This window comes from Chlamydotis macqueenii, chromosome 20, assembly GCF_036417535.1.
Source record: "Chlamydotis macqueenii isolate bChlMac1 chromosome 20, bChlMac1.mat, whole genome shotgun sequence".
In the NCBI taxonomy this organism is placed as follows: domain Eukaryota; kingdom Metazoa; phylum Chordata; class Aves; order Otidiformes; family Otididae; genus Chlamydotis; species Chlamydotis macqueenii.
In genome coordinates, this window is record NC_141575.1 from 4,583,544 (window position 1) to 4,608,019 (window position 24,476).

The 24,476-nt window shown below is 52.1% G+C and overlaps 1 protein-coding gene across 5 annotated transcripts in view; it reads right to left on the reverse strand.

The window, feature by feature from the left end:
- ADAMTSL2 (ADAMTS like 2) overlaps positions 1–21,652 on the reverse strand; it is a 25,198-nt gene extending 3,546 nt beyond the window's left edge. Inside the window, exons 1-15 of one of the 5 annotated variants that reach the window (XM_086763989.1) lie at positions 21,542–21,652; positions 20,367–20,509; positions 19,685–19,760; positions 19,174–19,276; positions 17,339–17,484; positions 17,111–17,234; positions 16,091–16,171; positions 14,943–15,118; positions 13,743–14,007; positions 12,600–12,948; positions 7,439–7,542; positions 5,332–5,458; positions 3,449–3,662; positions 1,470–1,625; positions 140–310 (exon numbers count right to left, since the gene is read on the reverse strand). In XM_086763989.1, the coding sequence (XP_086620115.1) occupies positions 140–310; positions 1,470–1,625; positions 3,449–3,662; positions 5,332–5,458; positions 7,439–7,542; positions 12,600–12,948; positions 13,743–14,007; positions 14,943–15,118; positions 16,091–16,171; positions 17,111–17,234; positions 17,339–17,484; positions 19,174–19,276; positions 19,685–19,760; positions 20,367–20,509; positions 21,542–21,652 (2,346 nt within the window). Of the gene's footprint in view, positions 1–139; positions 311–1,469; positions 1,626–3,448; positions 3,663–5,331; positions 5,459–7,438; positions 7,543–12,599; positions 12,982–13,664; positions 14,008–14,942; positions 15,119–16,090; positions 16,172–17,110; positions 17,235–17,338; positions 17,485–19,173; positions 19,277–19,684; positions 19,761–20,366; positions 20,510–21,541 lie in introns of those variants that run through there. The other 4 variants (XM_086763988.1, XM_086763987.1, XM_086763986.1 and 1 more) reach the window with 4 other exon arrangements.
- Positions 21,653–24,476: the final 2,824 nt, after the last annotated feature.

Sequence of the window (24,476 nt, forward strand, 5' to 3'; positions counted from 1 at the left end):
CTGTGGGGGTGCAAGCACGGACAGCTGAGACCTGCACACCCCTACCTGACACCACCACAGGGCATCCCTCCTCCATCGTCCCCCCAAAACCCAGCCCTCGCCCCCAGCACCCCCCCAGCCCAGGGCGGGCTGCACTCACCCGCTCCCAGTCCTGCGCCAGCCAGTGCGAGGGGCAGTTCTTGTCCCCGCAGGGATGGATGGCCAGCGGCTTTGTCTCCAGGTTGCACTGTGACTCCGGCACCACCCGCCCGTCGCTGGTTTTGCAGTACACGTGTCGGATCATCCTGCCCTGCCCGCAGCCGCCGCTGCACTGAAACCGCAGCAGGCACAGCGGGCGGTCAGTGGCGGGGAAGGCAGCACGGCTCCATCCTTGTCCCCACGATGGGGACCGAGATGCCTCCGCGGGGCTCAGCTGCTTCCCCAACCCTACCTCCCCCAACCCATGGCAGGATCACTGAGGCTCAGCTCAAAATAGCTGCAGGGAAGCCCAGCACATCGTTCCCCAGGCAGCCTCACTGCAGCCAACACGGCCCCATCACGCTGGCACTGACCAAAACTCAGCATCTCTCGGGCCAGGCAGGAGGGGAAACATCACGAGCAGGGAACCCCAGGGTGGCTCTCCAAGAGGTCAGGGCAAAGGGGACCAAGCAAGCGGCTGCAAATATTCCCCCTCCACCTCAAAGGGCCAGGCAGGCGCTGCCCCGATCGCCGGTGGAGGCAGCGAGCGCTCCCCGGCTCTTTTGCGGCCGCTCTTGCGGAGATGTACGGTGTTTCACAGCGCCGCTGCTGCCATGGAAACGACTTATTTTTAGCTGATGCTAATGTATCAAAATCTGGGTAAAAATAGCTTGAGATGGAGGGGGTCTCCGGAGTGGAGTTTTGCAGGAAGGGAAAAAGAGGGGGGGAATCAAAGGGAAAAAGGGGTGGAAAATAAATAAGAAAAGGGAAAAGGGGGGGAATAAATAAGAAAAGGGAAAAAGCGGGGAGAATAAACAAGAAAAGGGAAAGGGGGGGGAATCTCTCAGGGTCTGACCCCTCCTGCACCCCATCTCTCACAAAGGAGTAGCCGCAGGTAGGACCTGTCAGGAAGCCCTGGGACCCCGTGGGATGCGGGATCACCCCCAGGGCCAGAGCCCCTCCAGCAGCTCATCCCTGCCTTTCGCAAGGAGGAGACTTGTGAAGAGGAGGACTCGGTGCTCGCAAACACCATCAAACCCCAGTGCCGGGTGGTCAGTCAGGGTGACAGCGCTGGTGGAGGTGACTCTGGGACTAGGAGAGCCAGAGTGGCCAAATTGTTTGGAGGACGGCTCCAGGTGCAGGCTGCCTGTGGGTCTGTCAGAGCTGGGAGCTGCCAGGGAGGATGAGCCTGACCCCAAAACTCCCAGCTCCAGAGACACAAGCAAGCCTGCAAGCGGGGCCAGCTGCAATGGGTCGCAATGGCCACTTGGCCGGCCGCCCCAAGGTCTCACCGGTCCCCAGTCGGAGACGGTCCACTGCCGGTCGCAGGGCGGCCCCGTGCAGTTCTTCTCAGCCAGGGGCCGGGCACTGGCGTCACAAAGCTTCTCGTCCTCCGAGCAGCGGATGTCCCGTGTCACCACGCTCCGCTCTCCGCACCGGGCTGAGCACTGCCGGGAGGGGAGAGGGGAGATGGCGTCAGCAGGGGCTCCCACCGCGATGGCAACTGGGAGCTGCTTTCTGGGCTTTGTTTTTACATTTTTAACAGGAAGCTCTAAAAACACACACTGACAACACATAGGTGACTGTCTGTAAAATAATCCACAGCAAAGCCACTCTTCTTCCCCAAAATCCCTGAGCTTCAGCAGCCAGGTTAAGATGCAGGAGGGCTGTATCCTGCCTGGGTGCTGTGCAAGCTCTGTGACGGGTGATGCCAGATGCCAGAGCGCGAAAACCCAAGGCACCAAAAATGCATAATCAGAGTTGAAAAGTTTTAGCTGTCACTTAGAGACACGGCGAGATCTCCCTCGCCTCCTTCCCAGAACAGCCAGCTCCTTTCCACCTCTTTGGAGAACGTTTGCTCCAAACCGCACAACTGAGATTTTTTTTTTTTTTACGCTGTGGATAAATTTGGCACCGTTCAGCCCCGTGACATTATTTAGAACTGAATTTGAGTTACTACAGTCTCACATACACACATTTGCTCCATGCATAACGTAAAGCAGGGAAAAGTGTCAACAGCAGAGCGCTCAGACGCACCGTGCTGATATGTTAATCCTCGGATCCCTGAAATGTGCTTTTTTTTTTTAATGCCTCTTTCCCCAGCCAACTTGGCACCCTGCTTCAGATGGGATCCAAATGAGATTAGCTTTGCTGCTGGCGAAGAACGAACTACTCCAGGACTGTCTCAAGCAATCTGTCCCTGACACATGCTGGAGGAGAACATGGATTTCTGTAAAATAAGCCACTCTGCTTTGCTACGCCAGTCAAAATAACGTGCCAGCACGTGCGCAGGGAGCTCCTCTCTACCCAGCTGGGAAAGTCCCCTCCACCGGCTCGAGGGGAACGACGCATCCTGGTTTGCAGAGGAAAAGAGACATCTAAATTACGAACAAGTGTTCTGGGAGCCTCCCAGGAGGAAGAGTCTGATCCCTTACGGTGTAAACCACGGGGCAGGCTTGCACCTGTGCACAGCGTGGCTCGGAGCTCAGTCTGCTCTTGCTTAGAAGGGGTCTGGGCTTGAACTGGGAGCAGCAACGACGTTTGCTCCTTTGCAGAGAGTCAAAGAGCGTGCGGGCTCCAGGGCACAAAGGCCACGCTCCTCACGCAGCCATCACCAGGTCTCCCCATACACACCCGCTTCCAGGAGACATCGAAGAGGCCAGACTGTTTCCTCACAACGCATGGGGGCAGAGTCTTACCCTCCAGCCGGAGCACCGGCCCTGCCCGGAAATTAATTCGGGGGCACAAATCCTTTCACGGGTTTTCCCTAGCCAACCGACAAGCTAAAGCAAGAGCAGCGCCCCAAGCCACCTTCCAGCTGCTTTAGGGATCTGCGTAAGGCACAGCTAGGAAAAGGTTTAATTCTCCGTGTGGTGTGGAAGGGAAGTTTATAGGAACGTAGTTCCTGTGTGAGGTGGGATCTCCTCCCTGTCACACAGTACCGTGGGGCGAAGAGGCTGCCAAGCAAGTAGCGGTGAGAGGATCTCCTGCCCTACCTTAGGGGGCAATGCCAGCGCCTTGCATGTGGTCAAACACCCCATGAGTGACTGATGGCAGTGGCCTCCCAATCCTAGAAGGGACCCAAGGACTCATTTTAGGGGAAAAAAGTTACTGGTGCATGTTGGTCCACGTGCAATGACTGCAGGCGATGTCTTAAAAAGCAGAGTTTCTGATGGCCATGGATGAGTTTCAGTTGGAAAACGAATGAAGAAATGCAGGCCCATCTGCTCACCCTCAGGACTGCCGGGCCAGCCCTCCCCAGAGAACTTACCTCGGACCACTCCGACATCTCCCACTGGGGCCCGCAGGCTGGGTTCTTGCAGACCTTGCGCTCGTCCGGCCGGGTGATGTCGGCGGACTCGCAGAGATCGCTGTAGACGGAGCTGTCGAATCCCGGCGAGATCATCTTCCAGCAGCGGACGATGCGGAACTGGTAGCCCTCCCCGCAGGTGCGGGAACACTCGCTCCAGCTGCTCGTCTCCCACCTGCGGAGGCAAGAGAAGCCTTCACGCCGGGCAGGGCTGGACGAGGGCCACAGCATCCCACGGGAAAACCCGGCCTGCTCCTGCCTGGAGGGAGATGGCTGCAATAGGAATGAGCTGCCAGCAGGCGAGACATTTCCCCATGGGGTGGGATGTGTTAACGGAGGGTGCCGCTACTGTCCTGACATTACAGGAGCAGAGCAGCTTGTAAACCAAGGGAAAAGACATAAAAAGTCAAGATTTTTACAATACAGTAACATTATAATTCCGAATTAAAGAACGATCTAAAAAACCATAAAAATCTAAATGAATCAGAAAACACAACTCCTCCAGACACGGTTGTGCCCCGGGGCCACCCGCTGCTGCCGCTCTCCGAGCTGCAGAGCCACGTCCCCTGGCTGCACGCCGGCCTCGCGCCCCGCATGGCGCTCCAGGCACAACAAGCAGTCGTAGGGAGATGTCACACGTTTAAAGGTGCCACGTAAATTCAGAAGGGAGATGAAACCAAGGTCTCTCCCACCCAGATCAGGCAAAATTCTGGCACTTTCTGGTGGAAAAGCATTGCCAGCCCCAGCAGCATCCCGTCTGCCTAAGTGCTGGGGAACGCGCCCGGCCGTGCCGTTTGAGTTCCCGGCAGCTCCTTGGTTTACCCGCCGCCGAGCTGTGATCAACGGTAAATCACAGAGCAGCTCTTCTCTCTGACAGCACAAGCCCATGGAGCTGGAACTGCACAACTATAAGGAGGGGAGCCTTTGTGAAAGACCAGTGGGAAAGGCTGAAAAGAGCCCTAATGCCTGTGCCAAAAAATAGAGATTAAAGTCCTCATGGTGTCTCCAGGGCAGGCACGTTCCCAGCAGTAGCACCATCCACCTACTCACACTTTTCTTGCCTGACTCGCAGCCTGCCCTGGCTTTCAACCTTATGCAAGGTTCAACGAGATCTTACACTGCAAAGGGCATGGGCTTTCCTCCCCCGTCCTCCTTCACAATTACCCGAGGCAAAGGCAAGCACTCTGCAGGGACGAGGTGCCCTGTTAGAGCTGGACACCATCACAGTCCTCCTCTCCTCAACAGACACCGCTCTGTCCTGCCCGTAACTGCTGTTACTTGCAAGCCTTCAAACAAGCACGCCCCGAGTCACAAACTGGCAGCAGGGGTTCCCCGAGTCGGACAGCCCGGCAGTTGCGCTTTTTGAATAAAGAGCTGTATCAGAAGGGAAACCTTCCGAAGGACTTCCAGCATGACATTGTCTCTGCACCGGCTCTTGCCCTGGCACAAGCAGACCTCAGCGATGTTCAGGACGCTGAAGGGACCAGATCTGTGGCACAGTTTGCAAGCCCGGTCCCTCCACCCCAATCAGCCACACGTTCCTCCACGCACTGCCCAGGGCAGGACACCGCCTGTGTTGATAGAAGCCAGACTTGATGGGAGCCACAGATGCAAACTCCGCCAGGATTTTTGGAAGTTTTATCCCGGCAGCTTGAGCCAAAGCACTCGGGAGGAAAGTCTCACCGCATCCCAGTGCGGATGCGGCTGGGGGAGGAGGGACAGGGGTGCTACGGGCCATCCCTGCTGCCCCCCTTCCCACCAAATCCACGCCGACCCCCTCCCCCAAATGCATCCACGGCAGAGAAAGCACGCAGCCCCCCAGGAGCGCCCTGTCGAGGTGGTACCTTGGCTGGCACTCTCTCCCAGCACAGAACTCATGGACGGGCTCGGGACGGGTCATGGCATCACAGTACGTATCATCCACTTCGATCCCATCATAGCGAACACACATAGCATATGTGGACATCACTCCTAGTTTCAAAGAGAATACACACACACAACAGAGGATGCTTGGTGATTTTGACATCCAAACTCTTATTTTTTTTTCTTTTTTCTCTTTCTCAAGCTGCATTTTGCAAAACCTCTTCCTGATGGAAAGCAGCGAGCTGGACTTTCTGGCCCATGGGACAGATGCTGCCGGGAGGGGAGGACCACGGCGGCCACCCAGCCAACACGGGCAGCGCAGCTGAGTTCGGCCGGCTCCAGAGGCGGGCACGGCCACCCCTGCCAGGGCTTGCCACCAAGATCAATACACGAGTAACACGTTTTTATAGGAAACGCTCAGGGCAACGAGTCTGCTCGGCAGCTCCCTCGGCCTCGCAGCCACCAGCTCCCACCCTGCCAGACTCGTGGGTGGAGGCGACAGAAAAGGGTCCCCAACCCGCTCCATCCACCCACTCTCTGTGTGCATTACACCCCGTTTCTGCGTGCGTGCCCCCCAAGAAAGGGGTCCCGGGGGCTTTGCAAAGAGGCACCTGCCCCTCCTGCTCCCCCACCAAAAGCACAGGCAGCCAGTGTCCTCAGACCCAGACCTTTTCCCCCACAGCCTGCCGCGCCAGAGTAAATGTTGTGAAGTCCATTCTGGGACCTGGCTGGGGACCAGGAGGCTGCTCTGGCTACAGGTAACAAGAATTGCAGCTCTCGGGAACATATGGTTTGCATGAAACAAAAAAAAAGAAAACAAAAAAAAAAAACCCAAAAAGGATCTACAGCTCTTGACATGGTATTACTTCTGAGATATGTCATTAAGAAAACGCAATGAGAAAGGAGAAATTTAAGTAAAACCTCTCTCTGCTAGCTGCAAAGCAGGGCAGAGCAGCCTGGCCCAGTCAAGGGGGAAATTTGTTCAGAGGGGATCAAAGAAGCCAAAAATGTCCCAGAACACGTGGCTGACGAGATCCCGGGGAAAGGGACGGCTTGTGAAGCTCCAGCTGCCGAAACACAGCAGGCATGCGTCTGCTGGACAAAAACAAATGCTTAAAAAAATAAAATCCTTGCATTTTCTCTTTTAAGAGAGGTCCTTGAGGTTGCAGTCTCCTCTCTCCCCCTTTTTTCCTTCTTTCTAATTCCAGAAGCACCGCAGGATCTGGATTATTTCAGGGACAGGGCTGTCGGGAAGCGGCGCAGGCAAGCGCACAACCCGTGCGCGTGTTCATCACAAGTGACGGGGCTCACCGGGGCCAGCACCCCCTAACCAAGGAGGAAAGGAGGAGAGAGGTCAGGTGGCTTGAGGCTTTTTAGGAGGTAAAAAGGAGGAATTCATGCAAAAACAATACAGGCTCGGTTTTGATATCCCCGGCATCTGCGTCGCTGTTCCAGATTTACACCCTCGCAGCGGAGATCAGGCTCCAGGGTAGAAGAAGCGGGAAGAAAAAAAAAAAAAACAAAAAACCAAAACCAAAACAAAATAAAAAAGCCAGATGCTATTTTGTTTCCTGCCAGAGCTCAACAATCTTCAAAATTTCACTCTGTAGGGAAGCAGTTGAGCTTTTCAAACCCTTCTGAATGCTGAAAGAGGGGAAGAAGGGGGGAAAAAAAAAAAAAAAAAAAAAAAAAAAAGGAAGAAAGGAGACAATATGCCGAGAATCAGCACAGGTTTGGGGATCCCGCAGAGCCCCAGCGCACCCCCCACCCGGGCTGGGAAGCAAAGGCGATGTTCAGAGCTCCCCCAAGGGAGGGGTTTTGCAGGAAGATGGACACGCTGGGCACCAGCGCCCGGCACTCAACGCATCGCTAAGGTTGGCGGGCTCTGCGCGTCGTGCACCCCGGCTCCTCTCCCCACGTTTGCACCCAGGCGGAGCGGATTGAGGGTTGTGCTAAACCTCCAGCTCCAGAGATCGCAAGCTCCCCTACGCATCACCAGCTCCTTCCCATCCCTAACAGACATAAAAGTGACTCACACACCAGGTGATTTCAGCGGTTGTGCAGAATTTGGCTGCTTCTTATAACTACCTGTGGTACATGTAGAGCTGCAGGGTTCATGGGAGGAAAGCTTCCACCTGTACATGTCAGCAGCACTCACACCTTGGCCCTTTCTTAACAACTTCAATCTGTTTCTAGCGATAAGCAAACACAAAAAAAAAAAAAAACAAAACAAAAACAAAACAAAAAAGGCATTTACAAGGCGAGCGGTGACAGGCCACGTCAGACACACACATCTGGCAGCAGGCTGCAGTTCGGTTGGGTTCGGGTTTGGGAGGGGATTTGCTTGGTTTGGCGGTTGGGTTTGGTTTTTCCGATTTATTTTTTTTTTTTTTTTTTTTAGGGGTTTGTTTGTTTTAATCGGTTTGGTTTGTTTCACAACATACCTGTCCTGAGCCCCAAGTAGAATCCCCAGCCCGGTTAGAGGCAGAGCTTCCACTGTCTAGAAATAGAGAGAATGGGATAAAAATACCCACAAGTAGAAACAGTTCAGAATTTAACAAAGTTTGCATTTTCTGCTCAAATACACCTGGCCCTCGGCATACAGCGACTAAAGGTGCAGTATCTCCTCCCCTGCGTCTCCAGGGCCGGGCACGCCGACTCGTGCTGCTCAAGGGAGCAGAGCTTTCGGCTGCTCAAATCTCAGCAGCTCACTCCTTCCGAAAGCCAACACGTGGCACAGGAGTTTAGAAGCCTGCTTCTCGAAGCACACTTTGCTTTTAAACACCAAGGCATGCCGTTTGCCTACCCGCTTGCTTTTGCCACTCTTGTTTCAGTTTGGTTTATTTTGTTTTATTTTAGGTAGGTCATTTGCATCTCTCATATCCACGCCATGCCCAAACACGTAATGCCGTTGGGAAAAGAGTGACGGAGTCAGCCTGGTGTACGAAAAAGCATTTGTCAGACCAAGAATAACAGCTTCTCCCAGTTCAATGCATCCTACATGCTTTAAGGTTGTAACACATCAGGGATACTGCACCTTTACAACAAAAGGCTTCAATTCTGTTCTCATACCTTTGTTCAAACCCTTGAAACGGCTACACAGAAATAGCGTACAAGGTTGTATCCTGACATCCAGTTGTCTCTGGCCTGGCGAGATATGCAGCTTATATGATTTCTAGGCAGCAGAAGCTCTGAAATTGCCTTATTTAGTTGTTCATAAGAAAAAGTTGAGGTCCAGTCTACCAAATCAACCTTTAAAAGGACACTGTTGAGAATCCAGTCGTTTCCTTTTGGACCCACCCTCCTTCCACCGCCAGCACTGAGCCTCCAGAAGTATTAAAACCAACAACAATCTCATTTTCCCTGTTGATATTGCCTCTGTCAGCTTGGCAAATGATCACTTCCTGCATTTGAAGTGGAACTGAAACCAATGTGACTATTTTTTGTGGAAAAATAACAGCCTCGGCTCACTATAAATAATGCTTTATCTTGCCAAAACAGCTCTGCCTGGGGACCAGCATCAGCCCCTGATCCCGGCTGCCGCCGGTGCTGCCTGCTGCCACCCAGCCAGGAGAGGGCTCACAAGATGACAGTTTTGGGCAAGATCCACTAAAACATAGTCATGTCTGGGTTTTGTACTTTAATTTGCCTGGAAAACAGAGTATTACCTAGATCCTCCAGTCTATATCCTGCTCTTGGAGGCACCAAAAAAACCACCAAGGGCTCCTCTCCCTTGAAACGGGAAAATAAGCTTCAAAATAAACTTTATCCTACATCTGAGGACAGAAAATCTTTCCACAACGTCCCTTGAATGTATGTGATCCTAAATAAAGAGCTGCTTCTATGTGTAACAAGGTCACAGGGACAAGTTCTTCCCAGATAAATCAGACATTTGGTCATAGGGCAGCATTTAGCTCTCTTATTTCAAGCAAAGACAAAACTGTCATTTTGTTCTCCTCTAAATGCAAACAGCAGTACATTGTCCTACAAAGCTGGTGGGTTTTTCCTTCTTTTCTTTTTTTTTTTTCCCTCTTTTATTATAAAAGTCAAGTATTTTCTTCCCTGCCTGCACTTTGCTTCTGCTTTTCAATCAAGTAACTGCACCAAAAATCTGCACCAGTCCCTCATCCCCAGCTGAGGTCTGAGCTGCCCATCTTCCCAAAACAGTCCCCGGAGCAGAAGAATAATCCTAACAAGTGCACACAAACACCACAGACCAACATCCAGAGTCCCTGGGCTCACACTTCTGTCTTTTATTTTGGTTTTTATTTTTAAGGAAAAGAGGAAACTCATGGTTTCTCTCGCAGGATCAGCCCTGGCCGCACACTGCGGCATGGGCACGGGATGAAGGATGACTGGATCTGCCCTGGCATCCCGCAGGAAGACTTTAACTGTTCCAGGAGAGGAAAGGCAGGAGTGCATCCCTCCACCCACCCAGTCCTGTGCCAGAGGGGCTTGTTCCCAGAGAGGAAGATATACCATGCCACACTGGTGCAAGGTGCTCCTGTGACTGGATAACTCCATCCACGCCAAGAACTACAGCAGCGTAGAAAGAAATAAAATGCCCCATGTCTAACCAACTCCGTCCCACGTGTACAGACTGGCTGGTTACAGTCTGCAGAGAGATGATCCTCCCTTCCTTCTTGATTGACAGGGAAGGAAAGTGAGCAAAAAGTCACCACCGATCCCAAACTGAGCCTGGGAAGGGTTTGGGATGTCTCAAATGGAAGCTCCTGCCCAGAACTAGGCTGACCCCAATAAAAGAGTGGGTCCCACAGGGCCTCACACAGTCCAGTTTTACCCGTCTCCTAGGATGAATATCACCCATACCCAGGGCAAGAGGTTTCCCCTTGTGTCCCATTGCCATTTCCTGCAGTGCAGCTCCTGGCTGTCCCATCACCTCTCTTCCTTCTGGGGCAACAAGTCCAGTGCCCAAGGCTCTTCACATGGCCCGTGCTCCAGCACCCTGCCCACGACACAGCAAGCCCAAAACTGCATCCCGCCGTCAGCATGGGCTGTGTTGGGTGCCAGCAGGAGTCTGAACCCTGGCCTCAGTGAGCTGAGCTGCAGCTCCTCATCCATCATTCCCACCCAGGAGATACAGATTAGTGATTAGTGTTATGATTTCAACTGGGCTTGAAATAATAGATAAGAAGTTGGGGGAAGCAACAAAGGCCTGGGTACAAGTAGGCTGTCCCATGCATTTTTTTTTGTTTGGTTTTTTTTGGTTTTAAATAGAATTACATGCCTCCAAATAGCATATTCCCTGCACCTCAGCTGCCCCATATCTGCCTCCACTGGCCTTTCAGCCACTCAGTAGAGCCCCACAGCGAGCGATGGAGCCAGTGAGGAGCCGAGCACCTCTCAGCCCAGGCTACAGCCCCAGCTGGGCATGGGCACGGGTACAGCCTTTTGGGCAGTGCAAGTCTCAGAAAACAAACACCTTTTCAGCTATGAGCGCTTAGATCTGAAAAGTTCTCATTTTATTCTAGAGAGCGGGTGGAAGAAGAGAGAGCGTTGTAGAATGAAAGCAAAGGAAGAGTGGGGAAAAAAAAAGAATATTTGCAATGCTAGGTATCCTTCCTGAAGGGGTTTAAATCCCTCCCCTGTGTCTCCAACAGAAGGGCAGCCAGGGACAGTGCAAGGAGATTTTTAGCACCACAAAAAACCACCCAGGAGCCACAGACAGTCTTTTGTGATTATCCTGTAATAGCCAAGCTGCTCTGAAGTTTAGAGTACATAAAGGTCCCTGTATTCCCAGGAGGTTAGGGAATACAGGGGAAGCATTAAGCCCATTTACCAGCTACCGGGAGAGAGGTGTGGGTACCAGGGCAGCCCCCTGCCTCGCCCCCGCGGCACGGTAAGGCAGGGGAGCTGACAGCGCTGCCCTCGCCTGTCAGTGTGCTAATGAAAAGCTTGCTTTGGCAGCTGAAGGTAGAGTGTCCAAGCCAAGCCATGGGGAAGAGATGCCCTTGGCAATGTTTTAACGTTGTTATCGTTAAGAAGTTTGTTGATATGTTTGGCTGCATGGACATTTTCTTTAGCATAAGCTAGTATGAGTTCTGGGTAAACACAGCTAACTGGAACCAGAGAGCATCTGCTCAGTGCTTTACATCTGCCAAAGCTCAGCATCATCACCCATGTTTTACTAATGGTGAAGACTGGGAGACAGAAGACCCAAAGCAACAGAGCCAGGAGGAGACCCACAGGGGAGGCTTGGGTGCCATGGGCCCCAAACAAGCCATGGGGGTGCACAGCAGGACCCAAATCCATGGCTGTGGGTCTGGGGTCTGGATGACTCCCAAGTCCCTGATTTCAGCACCAGCTATCCACAGATTGCTTCACTTTGTGGCTGCTCCCCAGAAAGCCCCAGAGCACCCTGAAAGACCCTAGACACAGACCGGTGGACAAGCACTATCCTGAGACTCCCATTCACCCAGTCCATCCTTGCCTGGATGAACTCTGCCGCCAACGACAGATCAAGCCTTTATTTACCTTCCAACTGCATTTTACAACACTACCACTCCAAACCAGCCATTAAAAGGAAGCCTGAAGTGATGGTCCTATCATCAATGAGCTGCCAGTGGAGTTTTTGATGTTCCTGTCAAAGCAGTCACTAATTGCACTGCTGCTGCATCCATCAAGGCAGCAAACCCAGGCTATTTCTGCAGGCCCTACAGAAGAGCTCCTGTTGTCCTGCTCTGCCTCTCCAGAGGTAGTTAAGCAGCCAGGGCCGTGCCTGGGAGCTGCTGGAAGCACGTTCCTGCCAACACAAGTGAGGAGATCGCCGGTGGCAGTCAACAGGGTGGGTAAAAAGGGGCCAGGACCAACTTCTGCTGCATCAGAACTGAGAGGAAGGGGCCTGGGGAATCAGAGCAGAGTGACAAGAGAAGACAAAAGGAAGAGGCTTCTTTATGGCCATGGCTCTGATAACGAGCTATGACAGGCAGAGAGCAATGCACAAGCTGACAGCCATCAACATGGACTTGCCAACATCCCCACTAAGGAGGGCAGTGAATTTTCCTCTTGCTTAAATGCTCTCTTGACTTTCTGCTCCCAAACCTCTGGTCCTTTCTTCCAAATTAACCCCCAACACAAAGCTTTCACATACATCATCCTACGCTCACTTACCTTCTGGCTTCCAAAGCAGACAGAAAGCATGCAGTGGGGTCTGCATTGAGTACAGGGCTATTATGAGTTGAGAACAGCAATAAATAGGATTGACTATAGTTAAAGACATGTTTCCTACCTTGCTTTGTGGGTTCTGTTCCCTTGAGGGCTGCTCATGGTGACAGTGGCATTTGAAAACGGCGTCTCTGCAGACGTGTTGTTGGCTTTGCCGTTGCTTAGCTCCATGTAAGTGCCATTAATAGTGTAGGTCACAACGCCATCTGTGTCCTCGTAGTCACCATAGAGGCTGTCAATGTGTGGCCCCACAGAGTTGATCGGGTCTCCCTGAGCAAAGATGCTGTTCACAGTCACGTTGAGCATCAGCTCCTTGGAGTCTGAGGTCTTGTCCTGCAGCTTGTCCATGATGGCATTCTCCGAAAGGAATTCCCTGGAGGTGAACCTGGGGTCCAAGTCTCTGTCGTCATGGTCTGTCTGGTAAGTAGACCTGGTTACGTTTGAATCTAGATTGGAGCCAACAGGGGGGAAACAACATTGACAACCACAAAATGCATTCAGGCAGGGAGGCGAAAGCAGCCCGGAGCAGCAGGGACACGCCGGAGCCTGAGCAGCCACCCAAGAGGCTAGAGGCAGGAGTTGGGGTCTTGGGGAGGGGGAATATCATAACACTGTACACCCTCAGGAAGAGTGGGTCTCATCGTGCTATCACACAGCCAGAGGAGAGCTCAGCACCTGCCAGCACTGCCCCAAGCAATAGCAGAGGTCAGAAAGGAAGACGCCCTCCTGGCCCCAGAGCCATGCAGCCATGCTAGGAAAGCACTCAAGGCAGTTAGGTGGTGGGATGCCCAAGGGACTGGAGTGGGAAGGAGGTTGCTAGGGGCTGGGGAGAGGTGGGAGGTGATGAAGATGTTGTGACGGGGACCTCTGTGCACCCAGGGCTCCCTCCTGTCCTTGACATGAGGCAAAGCACAGCAGGGCACCAGCAGTAAGATCTTACCATGGCCACCCCCCCACCCACCAGAAACCAGAACCTGAAGGGCAAAGAGGATTTATGAGCAGAGATGTTTTAAAGAACTTTCCAAGGTTTCCAAAAAACAAACCAGCAGAATCACCAGAGGTAGAAACAGAGCATTTCTCAACAAGAGCTCTGGGAAGCAGAACAGTGAGGCCCAAGTCTCCTCCTTACCTTGGGGTTGTTTGCCCTTCAGTTTTGGCTCACAGTCAATTGTTTCTGCTCTTTCATAGACCTCATTGGTTTCCTGACCTTTGCTCAAGTTTAAATCTTCCTCCGTGTCCTGCCTTCCAAACACCTGGTTCTCCAAGTCTATCCTTTCCCTGGAGATTTTTCCAAAATAGGTTGCATTGTGCTGGATAAAACCCAATGGCACGTCTCCATCAAACTCTCTGCTTTCTTCACTTTCTGACTCAGAGAAGGTGTAGTAGATGGGCTGCAGATTTTTTGAGTGTGGCTTCCTCAGGAGGGTGTATTCAAAAGTGATGGATGGATTCTTGCCATTTTGATTCCAGACCTAGCAAACAAATTAAATTATTAGCGGATGTACTGAATATAGGGCACACAAAGCTTGTGATTCATCTTGGACTTGACAGTTGGTGAGCATTTACTTTGCTATTTCCAATCTGCTTTCCATCATATTGCCAACTTCTTACAACCCAATTTTCCAAGGCTGATTTGGCAGCACTGCCCTGGGGATTAGCCCCAGCTCAGGGACTGGGAGCCACAAGCCACACTCTTCTCTGGTGCTGAGCAACCAGAGACTTAGGAGAGCCACTTCAGAAGTTACTGACCATCTCTTTTGTGGCTTTCTGAGGAGCATGCACACGCACCCCTTCAGCTATTACATCCCCACTGGGGCTGGGGACTCACAGTTGACACACTATAACCTCTTACTGGTCCAATGCTTTATAAGCACCCAAGCAAGCAACCATCCCTTCCAGAGCAGCCTGGAGCTACATGGAAGACAGCCGAGTTGGGCTTTGGCTGGCTGCACAGAAGAAAAAGTCAATGACTTTTCCTCATATGCCTGGTTTTAGATGGTTTGCTTTCAAGAAAGAGTTGAGGTTTAAGTTTTTTGCACTTCTCTAAGCTATCTGGCTCAATTTCTTATTCTTATTTTTCCTGCCAGGTAACTTAGATAAAAACGCCAAGGAATAGAAGAGAAATCCCCCTGCAGTGCCTGAGGCATCTTCTCCCTGCAGAGGGGTTACCAAGCCCACGCTCATTGTTCACAGCCCTGCCAGCATCTGAGAACACTGACACAAATTATATAGGTTGGTGCAAGGAACTGGGCACAGCCACTGCTCCCATTCTCCTCCTCAAGCTGCCCAGGAAAGCTGGGAAACCATGGCAGGACTCTGCTCCCACGCCCACCCTTGTCTCAATCCAACATAGATTTTCCATTCCCCATCACCCCCAGCCTCGCAAACATGAAGAGCCAAAGCACACCATTATATTCAACCCTTGATTTGTCGGTCCTTGTGCGACAATATACTCTATGCCGGTCTCGTAAACATCCATGGGCCTGCGGTACTTGAACACCGTGCCTGCAATGTTGAAGTTCTTTGGACTGTCAACTTTGTAGTTCCCATTGAAGAAATAGTACCCAGCTTCATCAGCCACAGCTTCAAAGGAGAGAGAAAAATCAGTGTAACCACATATAAGATCAGAGGTATGCAATATTGCCGCTTATTCATTCAGGGAATAAAGTTATTAGAGTGTCACTGTAGGAGAAACACTTATTTTGTTACATTACAATGCATTTGTCACCCATTTCCAACACATCATGCGGGTATGTGCCCCACGTGAGTTCTGGGCCACGTGTCCCTCTACACGGCAAGCTCCTGGGCGCACGGCCTACACGAGTCCATGGCTCCTCTCACCCTTTTGGCGCTAGCACAGCATGAACGTTTAATAATCACAGCGCTGCAGACAGTAAGATGGCCAACATCTTGGGAGCACAGAGCTGATGCCACCTAACACAGCGGTGGCCCAAGACAGGCCATCCACAGCTAACCAGGAACTGCACTAGATCAAGCCTTTTTCATTGAAGCCTTCCTGCACAAAGCCACGAGCCTCTGAGGCAGCATCGGATCACGATGGTAGCAAATGTGCTTCTCCTGGGCAGGTCCAGATTTTTCCACACCCCTCTTGAGCAGCTCTGCCATCTCCGTCATGATATGGATGGCTTGGCCACCAACACTCCACTAAGGCAACACGTAGGCCGCATCTCCTTGGTGCTGTTGTCATGCGGCCATTGCACATTCTCCAAGCAGGAGAAGATCAAGTGGATCACAAGAGAGGTGAAGTCACTTGGCAATCTGATCTGGCACCAGTGTCATTTGTCACACAACACTGAAGTAGCAATAATACTGACCAACAGCTTCTGCATTAAAGCAATCAAAGTGTTGACACACACAGGCCAGGCGCTCAGACCGCAGCGAGAAGTGCGCTGGCTTAGACAACGCGGTTGTGATCTACACTGACCGTGGGCTTAGCTCACGTCTGCAATGAGACTGCGTTCGTCTCCGTGTTGGAAAAAAGCGTTAGCTAGGACATGCGTGCATGCTAGGGAAGTACCAAGAGGTTATACACACCCAGAACATCTGCAGATTTTTTCCGTTCTACTATCTGGATATCCCTTGCTCCAGCGGGAATGTGCGTTACCAGAGAATAGCCTATGGGAAACTACAGATTAATGAAAGGAACTTTTGTAACAAATAATCCGAATGAGATACTCAGTAGTGAATACTGCAATAGGTCAAGCAAACTGGCCCAATACAAAATTGTTTTTAGAGGAGCTATATATAAACCCACAAACTAATGTTGATAACTGTCAGGCTGCAAATAGGGCCTTATGGATAACAGAAAATAAATAAAAAAAAAAAGTGTGTGAACTATACATCCTGGTTTATGGCTGAAACAGGCAGCCAAGGGGAAAAAGGATGCAATCTTTACACGCACAAATATCAAGTTTATCTAAACTGGTGTAAGAAAAGGTACCTGAAGACTGCTTTAATAGCTAGAGGAACAGTCCTGCGATTCAGCATTGCACCCTGTGCCAGCCAGCCTTCCCAAAACCCCAGCCAGCGGTTACAGCCTGGTTCCCCTCCGACTCCCCTTTGCTTAGCACCAGGTAAGCGATGGGACAAGTCCTCCTGAGGCCACTGGAGTTCCTGCAGCTTGCTCCATCTTAAACCAGCCCTCAGAGAGCATTAATCATTGTTCCGGAGTTAGACTGCTATATTTAGGAAAAGTAGGTTCTGTTGCTTTACATCACACTAAGTTTGGAAATCCCGGTCTTTCAAAATATCCTCGCTTCCTGTTATTGCAAATCATTTATTTCTAGTCTTACGGGGTCACGAGAAAGAAAACTAAAATAGACGCCAGCCTCTTGCTCCATTCAGCATCAGAGACCTCAGGCTTCTGACAAGCACCATGCAAAATTACCGGTTTTCTTTAAAGAAGACTTTCCCTGCCCAAATTTACAAGTGACATTAACACACAGAGAACACGTGGGAAAAACCTGAACCAGGGCAGTTGGTAAGAGCTCAGAGTAATTTGTCAAAAATAAGTACATTTTAAAAAATAGCTCTCTGATACAAATAAAGCCTTACCAAGATGGGAATTTCCTTTCCGGTAACTGCCGGTTACGTGGGTGCAGCTGCTCCCATCTCCTTGGCAAACTCCACATTTATCCAAGGTGTGGGTGGAAAACAGAATGCCATCGCATCCAATCGGCTAAAAAAATGCACAAAGAGGAGCATTGAGGGTCAGGCAAACGTCGCACCCATTGTAATTTTCTGAATGCTACTAACAATATTTTTGCTATAATGTTTAACAACCTCACATTTTCCAGACACGCAAACCCCTCGGAAATCAGTGTATTTGCAGGATGTTCCATCCCGAGCCTGAACCATTAACTGTCTCTGACCATCCACAGTGGTGCAATGGAGGTCACAGGGCTTGCTAGAAATGTGAACATAGTCATCTGAGGGGAAAGGATATAGAGACACATTCAAAACAGCAGAAACACAATAACTTTCATCCTACCAATGTCAATGAATCTCTGCCAGGCTAAACAACAGCAGCAACAGCACAATTGCGCAGCAGCCAGCGGTTCAGAAGCTACCATCTCCTGTGCCCCAGGCTGACCAGGAGATCGCACTTCTGACAGCGCGACAGCCCGCTGCCGCAAGCCTTTGCACAGCCAGGCAGTGCTCCCTGCGCCGGGAACCGATGCGCCCAGCGACGCCGGCGGGACCACCGCCGCCGGCCCGGGGGATGCGCCGAAGCCGTAGCAGCCTCTGTGCAAGGACCTGCAGCAGTGAGCTATCCACACATGACACAAAAACAAATGCATCTTCACATAGCAACATTTAACAGACGAGTTAAATTAACATAGAGATATTGTTATAAATACATACACAAGTAAGACTATATTCAAAACCATAGCAGCTTAGCATAAGAACTTTTCCATAAACATTCCCTCAAACCAGACTTAATTCACCCTTTGCTTTCTGCAGGCAGCTGGCTGGCTGCATCCACTGGCACATTAGTCCCACATTTTATAATCTCCACAGGAAGCAAATGACAAATTCATATTTTGCAGCAGAAACCCAATGCTAAGCGTTGAACTCCGCCAACTAGCGAGCGGTCATATACCCACTGGCCCGCGTGCCCAAGCACGACAGCATCAATGTCAAAACATTATTCTGCAAATCCCCCAGGAGCCACGTGAACGCCTGCTAAAAAACAAAACAATTCACTGTAACTATTCTGGTGAATCATCTTGAAGAGCAAATAGGTATAAAGAAATTGTCACCTTGCCATAGGAAAGGGACAAAAGCAGCCAAGTAGCTAGAGCTAACCAGCCTGCCACGGGCCAGGTTCTACCACACTGACCCCGCCAAGAAGGCTGGTGAGACAGGGCACAAAAAGAGGCAACAAGTAATTTCACAAAGCAATAATTGTTCTTAGGTATATACAGAGACCGCTAAAATACCAAAGTTGCATTAGATCCCATCTCTATTTTAGAGACCCAAATGGCACAGTGAGTCTGAAGAACCCTCAGGAGCCTCCTCCTCAGGAGAAGGGTCCAGGGCTCCCAATAGCTCTAAAAACTGGCCATGATTTTTATTTAGTGCTTGATTTTGATGGGAGTTAAGTGCCCAAAAATTAAATAAAAGTCTCAGCCTCTGACTCCCAAGTTATTTCTGCAGTTCTGCATCGCTCAGCCCGGCTGACCAAACTGACTGACTGCATCTCGGCGACATTTGACAGAGCACACGAAAGGGTGTGGGAGTGAGCAAATGTCACCGAAAAACAATTCAGCCAGCAATGGCCCCAGCTCAAAGGACACTTGTTTGGATGAGCTGGACTCTCCCTGCCAGCACAGTCCATCACCCCCATGCTCTCGCATCCCCCTCCAGCCTCTCAGCTCTCTGGTCCTCGGGAGCTGTGACCAACACAGGCTACAGCCATAAATTCGTGTTGTTACTGGATTTTTAAGCTACCCTGCAGCTGCAAAACACGCCTTTGAACTTGAGAGACAGCTGATTGTGTCTCTGAAAAATCACTTTAAAACAGCAGAGGAGGAGCCTTCCTGCAGGCTATAGCATCATAACTATCAAAATATTTTGGCTAAGCATTATGAAACACACAAAGAATGTCTTGTTACCAGGATATAAAGGTTTCCATTGATACGTTCTGCCGTTATACACATGGGAGTTAAATGATGAACACTGCTCCTCTCGAAAGCTCCTTCCGTTCGCAGGGCACTCCTAGAATGGGATACATTAATATCCTGATGAAAACAAAATGCGGGAAAGGTTTCTGGCACATCTTAACCGCCTGCAAGGAGTGTTTCCATCGCCTGCCCCATCCAGAGCCACGTCCTCCTCCTCCTCCCACTGCAGGGATGGCCAGGAAAAACCCCCTCGGGAGATGGTGCAAGAACCACCCGCTAGGTTTTTTGGCCCCCAGCACAGCCAAAAGGCCCAAAGCCCCAACAGAATGGTGATGGGCACTAAAGAAGGGATTTCCAGTTGCTTGGAGGGGCAATGGGGTGACAGCTACAGGGCAAATGGTGTCTCCTCTCCAAGGGGCCCAGAAATGCCATTGCACAAAGCAAGCATGGACTTTCCACATCTTGTATCAGGTGTTCCCGACGAGAAAAAGGATATCCTTACTTGTACTTTGCAGAGCTGGTATCTTTTGGATGTTCCAGTGCAAGTTTTATTAGCCAGCCCACTCACTGACTTTCTTCTGAACAAAGAAATGATGGTTAGACGTGGGCAAAACCCTTCGTTTCCCTTTTAAAAATATATTTGTCCCCTGCTTCTGTAAGATCTGCCTCCATGTAGCAGAGCCACACAGATCTATCACGAGCTCACTGGAGTTGATAGCAAAGGTCTCTCTGGCTTCATTACCTGCAGCACCAACTATTTTTATTACAGCATCCTAGGAGGTACCACGGGGACAAGGTTTGCAAGGTGCCTTCTGGCAACCACACAGCCCGGAGCAGGCAGAGCCATGCACGGAGCAGCCAGCATCAAGGGGTCCCCAACCACCCCACAGTGTCCTTGCTGCTGTGCCCAGAAGCCTTGAGAACAGGCTTATGCTACATCTGCTGCCCATCCGCACTAATCCCCGCAGGAGAAGCTTCAGGAAGAGCACAGGAATAGCTTGGCTGGTCCTCCTGGCAGGGGTGCCCAGGGCACAGCATCCTCGGGGCACACTTACCTTCTGCACAAGCTGGTTTGCCAGACAACACCTTTTCACCAGCGCTTATCTACTGAGCGATGACCTTCAGGACCAAGTCTATCTCCAGCAAGCTGGAGCTGCCCGCACCCTGGGAGGCAGGCGCCGTACCTCTGCCGCAGGCAGTGCCTCTCCTGGGACTTGACGCCTCCCCCGCAGGTCCTGGTACACGCCGTCCACTTGGTCCACTCACCCCACCAGTACGCCGTCACATCTGCCCCTTCCTCCAGGCTGTTGGAGGTCTGTGCCAGGTCCTGCTCGGAGCATCAGGCCGGTGGGGGAAGAGAAGCAGCAGTCAGCATCCGCACCGAGCCTGCACGGGTGGACTGGGGGCATCCCCCGCCCAGCCTGCCCCAAGCAAACAGGGCATTTCCTCCTCCATCCGAGGTCAAATCTGAGATTTCCATCTTGCAAGAAACCCCGCATTTTTCCAATTGTGTTTTCATTACAAATTGGAATGAAATGACAATGTTTGTGATTCCTTGGGAAAGGAAGTGTTCATTGTTTCACTCAGCTGGCAAAACCGAGCTCCCAAACAACCCCAAACCCTCCAAGTCTTCTGACGCTCTCTGACTCTTGCTCCACAGTAAACTCAGGGAGCTGAAGAGCTGGTTCAGCCAAAAGCTTCACTGAAAGCTTAAGCAAACCCTTGCAAATCCACTCTGCAGCGGGACAGTGTGCCGGTGGACGCGAGCAGGCTGGAGAAGCCCACGTGCTCTCTTTGCAAGCACAGCTTTGTCACTTCAGGTGGGTCCCTGACACCCCAGCCTCCCACCCCTCAGCCACTGCAGGCAGCAGCGTGACCATGCATCAGAGGGCAGAGGAGCTGCTCCACTGGCAGTGTCACCACCACACGCCTGTGCTTGGTAAGGTGGTCGCATCCCTTCACACAGGGCACAGAAACTCCCTGGCTATTGCTTGTTGTGGGGCAGGGATGTTATTTTTCCATCCAGAATCACCTGCTGGTTAGGGGGAGTTCTGTTCATTCCATGTTTACTGGGAAAGGGATAATAATACTCCAGGCAAAGCAAATTAAAGCTCCAACCACTGCAAGAGCAGGGCCACGGCCTTTCAGAGCCCTGGCAGTGATCTGTGCACCCTCTTAGCCATGAATGGTACAACTTCAGTTAAGCCCAGACTAAAGAGCTAAGCCAAGCCACACATCCTCGCATTTGCTGGAGACCCGACGCGTGCACAGACCAGTCCCACAAGTCCCTGGGGTTACCCATCCCAGACACCGCACCGTTTTAAAGCCCAGAGACCCACCAACAAGGCAGCATGCTTACCTGAGCTATCACAAAGGCAACGTTGCCCACGAGAAGCAGGGCCAGGGTGCCTTTCAGCTGCGACCGCGCACTGATGGAGATGTTGCTCCACCTCCACTTAGATATCTTCATCCTAGAAAGCAACCAAACACCACGCTAAGCAAAACTCCCACCCAGCCCCACTGCCTGTCAAATGCAGGGGCTGCTCTGCAGCCTGGGTTACACAGCACGTGTCTTCTTCAGCATCCCTGGTCAGCAAGTGACACCAACCACCAGTGACTGCAAGGGCTCCATCCTGAAGTTATGTTTAATTAGTGGAAGTGTTAACACGGTACGGGTTCACATCCCATCTCGGTTGCCATCTTCCAAACCACAACTTTGCACTGGTTCCCAGTGACTGCACCCGATACCACCAGTGCGAGCCAAGGCTCCAAGCCCACCTTGGAAGACAGCGTGGCTTACACCAAAGCAAGTGGTGCACAAGAGGCAGCGACTAACAAGGAAGCATCCCTGGGTCTGTAAGAACAGTGCATTTAAATATCCCCATTTACAGAACTGCTCCTAGGAGAATGACATGAAAGGCTTCATAAACAAACAAACAAACAAAAAAGCAATTAACAGCTTATTTTTTTTTTCTTTTTTCATTGGTTCCACTCTAATTCCCACCAATTGCCAGGGAAGAAGCCTGTTCTTATAGAAAAGAAACCACCCACAATTAAAGAACAGAAATGAAGTGTCCCAAGTGCCAGCCTTTCATCTCTTTCTCCATCTGCCTCATGAAAGAGAGTAACCCAGAATGGCATTTTCTTAAATAAAACCCAGCTCAAAACCACAATACATTTTATTGTGAACCTCACTGCAAGAGCCAGAAAGGAGCAGGTTTCAGGAAATCATGCTTCCAGGCAATCAAAGCAGCTCATGTCTGTAAAGAAAAAAAAAAAGAAAGTATTCTCCCCTAAGCTAATTTCCCTTGAGAAGTACCCAGACAGTGTCTTTGGGAAGCAGGGAGGTGGGAGAGGAGCTGCTCCTGGGGAGTGGGGGCAGGACTGCAGACCTGCAACATAAAAAGCTGCTTTCCTACCCCTTTTTTTTCCTTCTCACAAGGGCTTTGGCAGCGGTTTTAGCAAGGCAGAATTGCCAGCAAGGCCAGCACGGCTTTGGTATCTGGCATAAAGAAATTACCAGAAGGCTTCCATGTCCCCAACTGTGCTTTGCCATCGCCCCAGGGTTGAGGTCCAGCATGCAAAAAGAGACTTTCCAAGAGGCAGATCCACCGATTAATGGGAGCCCAGAGCGCTTGGCTGGGGATCCCGGGGACAGGTGGCTGAGACTTGCCTTACACTTGGTTTTCATTAAGGCTCCCAGACACTTCTGACTCCCAGCCAACAGCAGAGCTCGCTCAGAGTTTATCCTAGGGCCGGTCAGGGCTGCGTGGTGAAAGAGAGGAAAAAATTAAAGAAGCGGGGAAAGGGGATGGGGGATGTTGGCGAGAAGCATCGCGGAGCCGGTACCGGAGGCAGCCGGGCCTGCAGCCCTGCCCGCGACGGGAGAGCGATGCGGGAGCCGGGCAGCGCTGGGGGGCTCGGTGCCCCGGGGTCAGCGGGGAAGGGGCCGGCGGGGCCGGGCCGGGCCGTACCTGGAGGCGGCGGGGCCGGGCGGGGCGATGCTCCGGTAGCAGCAGCGGTGGCGGCGGCGGCGGCTCGGAGCAGGAGCAGCCCCAGACGCTCCCTCCCTCCCTCCTTCTCCCTCTCCCGACTTCAAAGCGCAGCCAAAAGCGCCGGGGCTTCCAGCGAGGAGGAGCCGCCGCGGTTGCCTCCCCCCAGCCCGCGCCGGCCGCTCTTATAGCGGCGAGGGGGGGTGGGGGGGAGGTGGAGTTGGAGAGGTTGGGGTTTGGGGGGAGGGGGGGGAAGCGGGCGGAATTCACACCTCTCGGCCCGGGATGCCCCCACCCCGGTTAACCCCTCGCCTCCCCCGGCGCCAGCCGGTTTCCTGCGGCGAGGCTGGGACGGAGAGGGGGGGGCGAGCCCGCACGCATGCGTCCCCGCCACTGCCCACCCGGTACACGCATCCCTGGGACCCCCCCCCGCAGACCTGGGACTCCCCCCTCCCGAGGGCACCCTCCCCTGGGGGCAGCCTCTGGGGTACCCCCTGGGGAGATGCTGCACCCCTCCTCTGGACGGGGGGGGGGTGGGTCGGTACCTGGTACTCCCACCCCGCCTCCGCACCATCCCCGCACCGCCGGCACAGAGCAAAGCGGCCAAAATTCCCCCGGTACCTCCGCAGGCACCGCGCATCCCGCCGGGAGAAACGCGGGCAGGGCTGGCTGGACAGGGTCTGCCAGGTTTTTAATTGCAATTTCTGCTGAAAAAATGAACCACGTCCCCGCGATCCTGCGCTTTTGGTGTCCTTTGCTAAGGCTCGGCGTCAGACGTGCTGCCCGAAACAGGTTTTTTTTGGCCACGGTTTTTTTTTTGCCACGCAGGAGAGCGGTGGTGGTCAGAAAATGGGGCTGGTGCACGCGAAGAGCCATTTTGGATGAGAACCAGCCCCCCCGGCTCAGTGACAGCCGTGCGCGTATTGTACCTGGTCTGTGTGCGTGTCGGAGAGAAAAGCCTACGGCATGAAGAGGGACCCGGTGATATACACTGCATGTAACCTGTGTACCATATATGTGGTCTGTTCTCTGCGGTCTTTACGTGCAAAACGTGGCTGATGAGCCACCTCACCTACGCGGTGACACGCGTTCCCATGCATTCCTTAGCACGTCCCTCCTGCACACACGGTGGTCACCTCCAGCTGGTTTGAGTGGCCTAAATGAACATTTTCCTTCCTCGCACCAGAGATGCTCCACCTCACGCCTTTTCTCCTTTACCCTCTAGACCTGCCCCATACAGGGCAAAACCAGTGCTCCCAGTGGAGCACCGCACCCCAGCACTGGCTCTGCACCCAAGGCGAT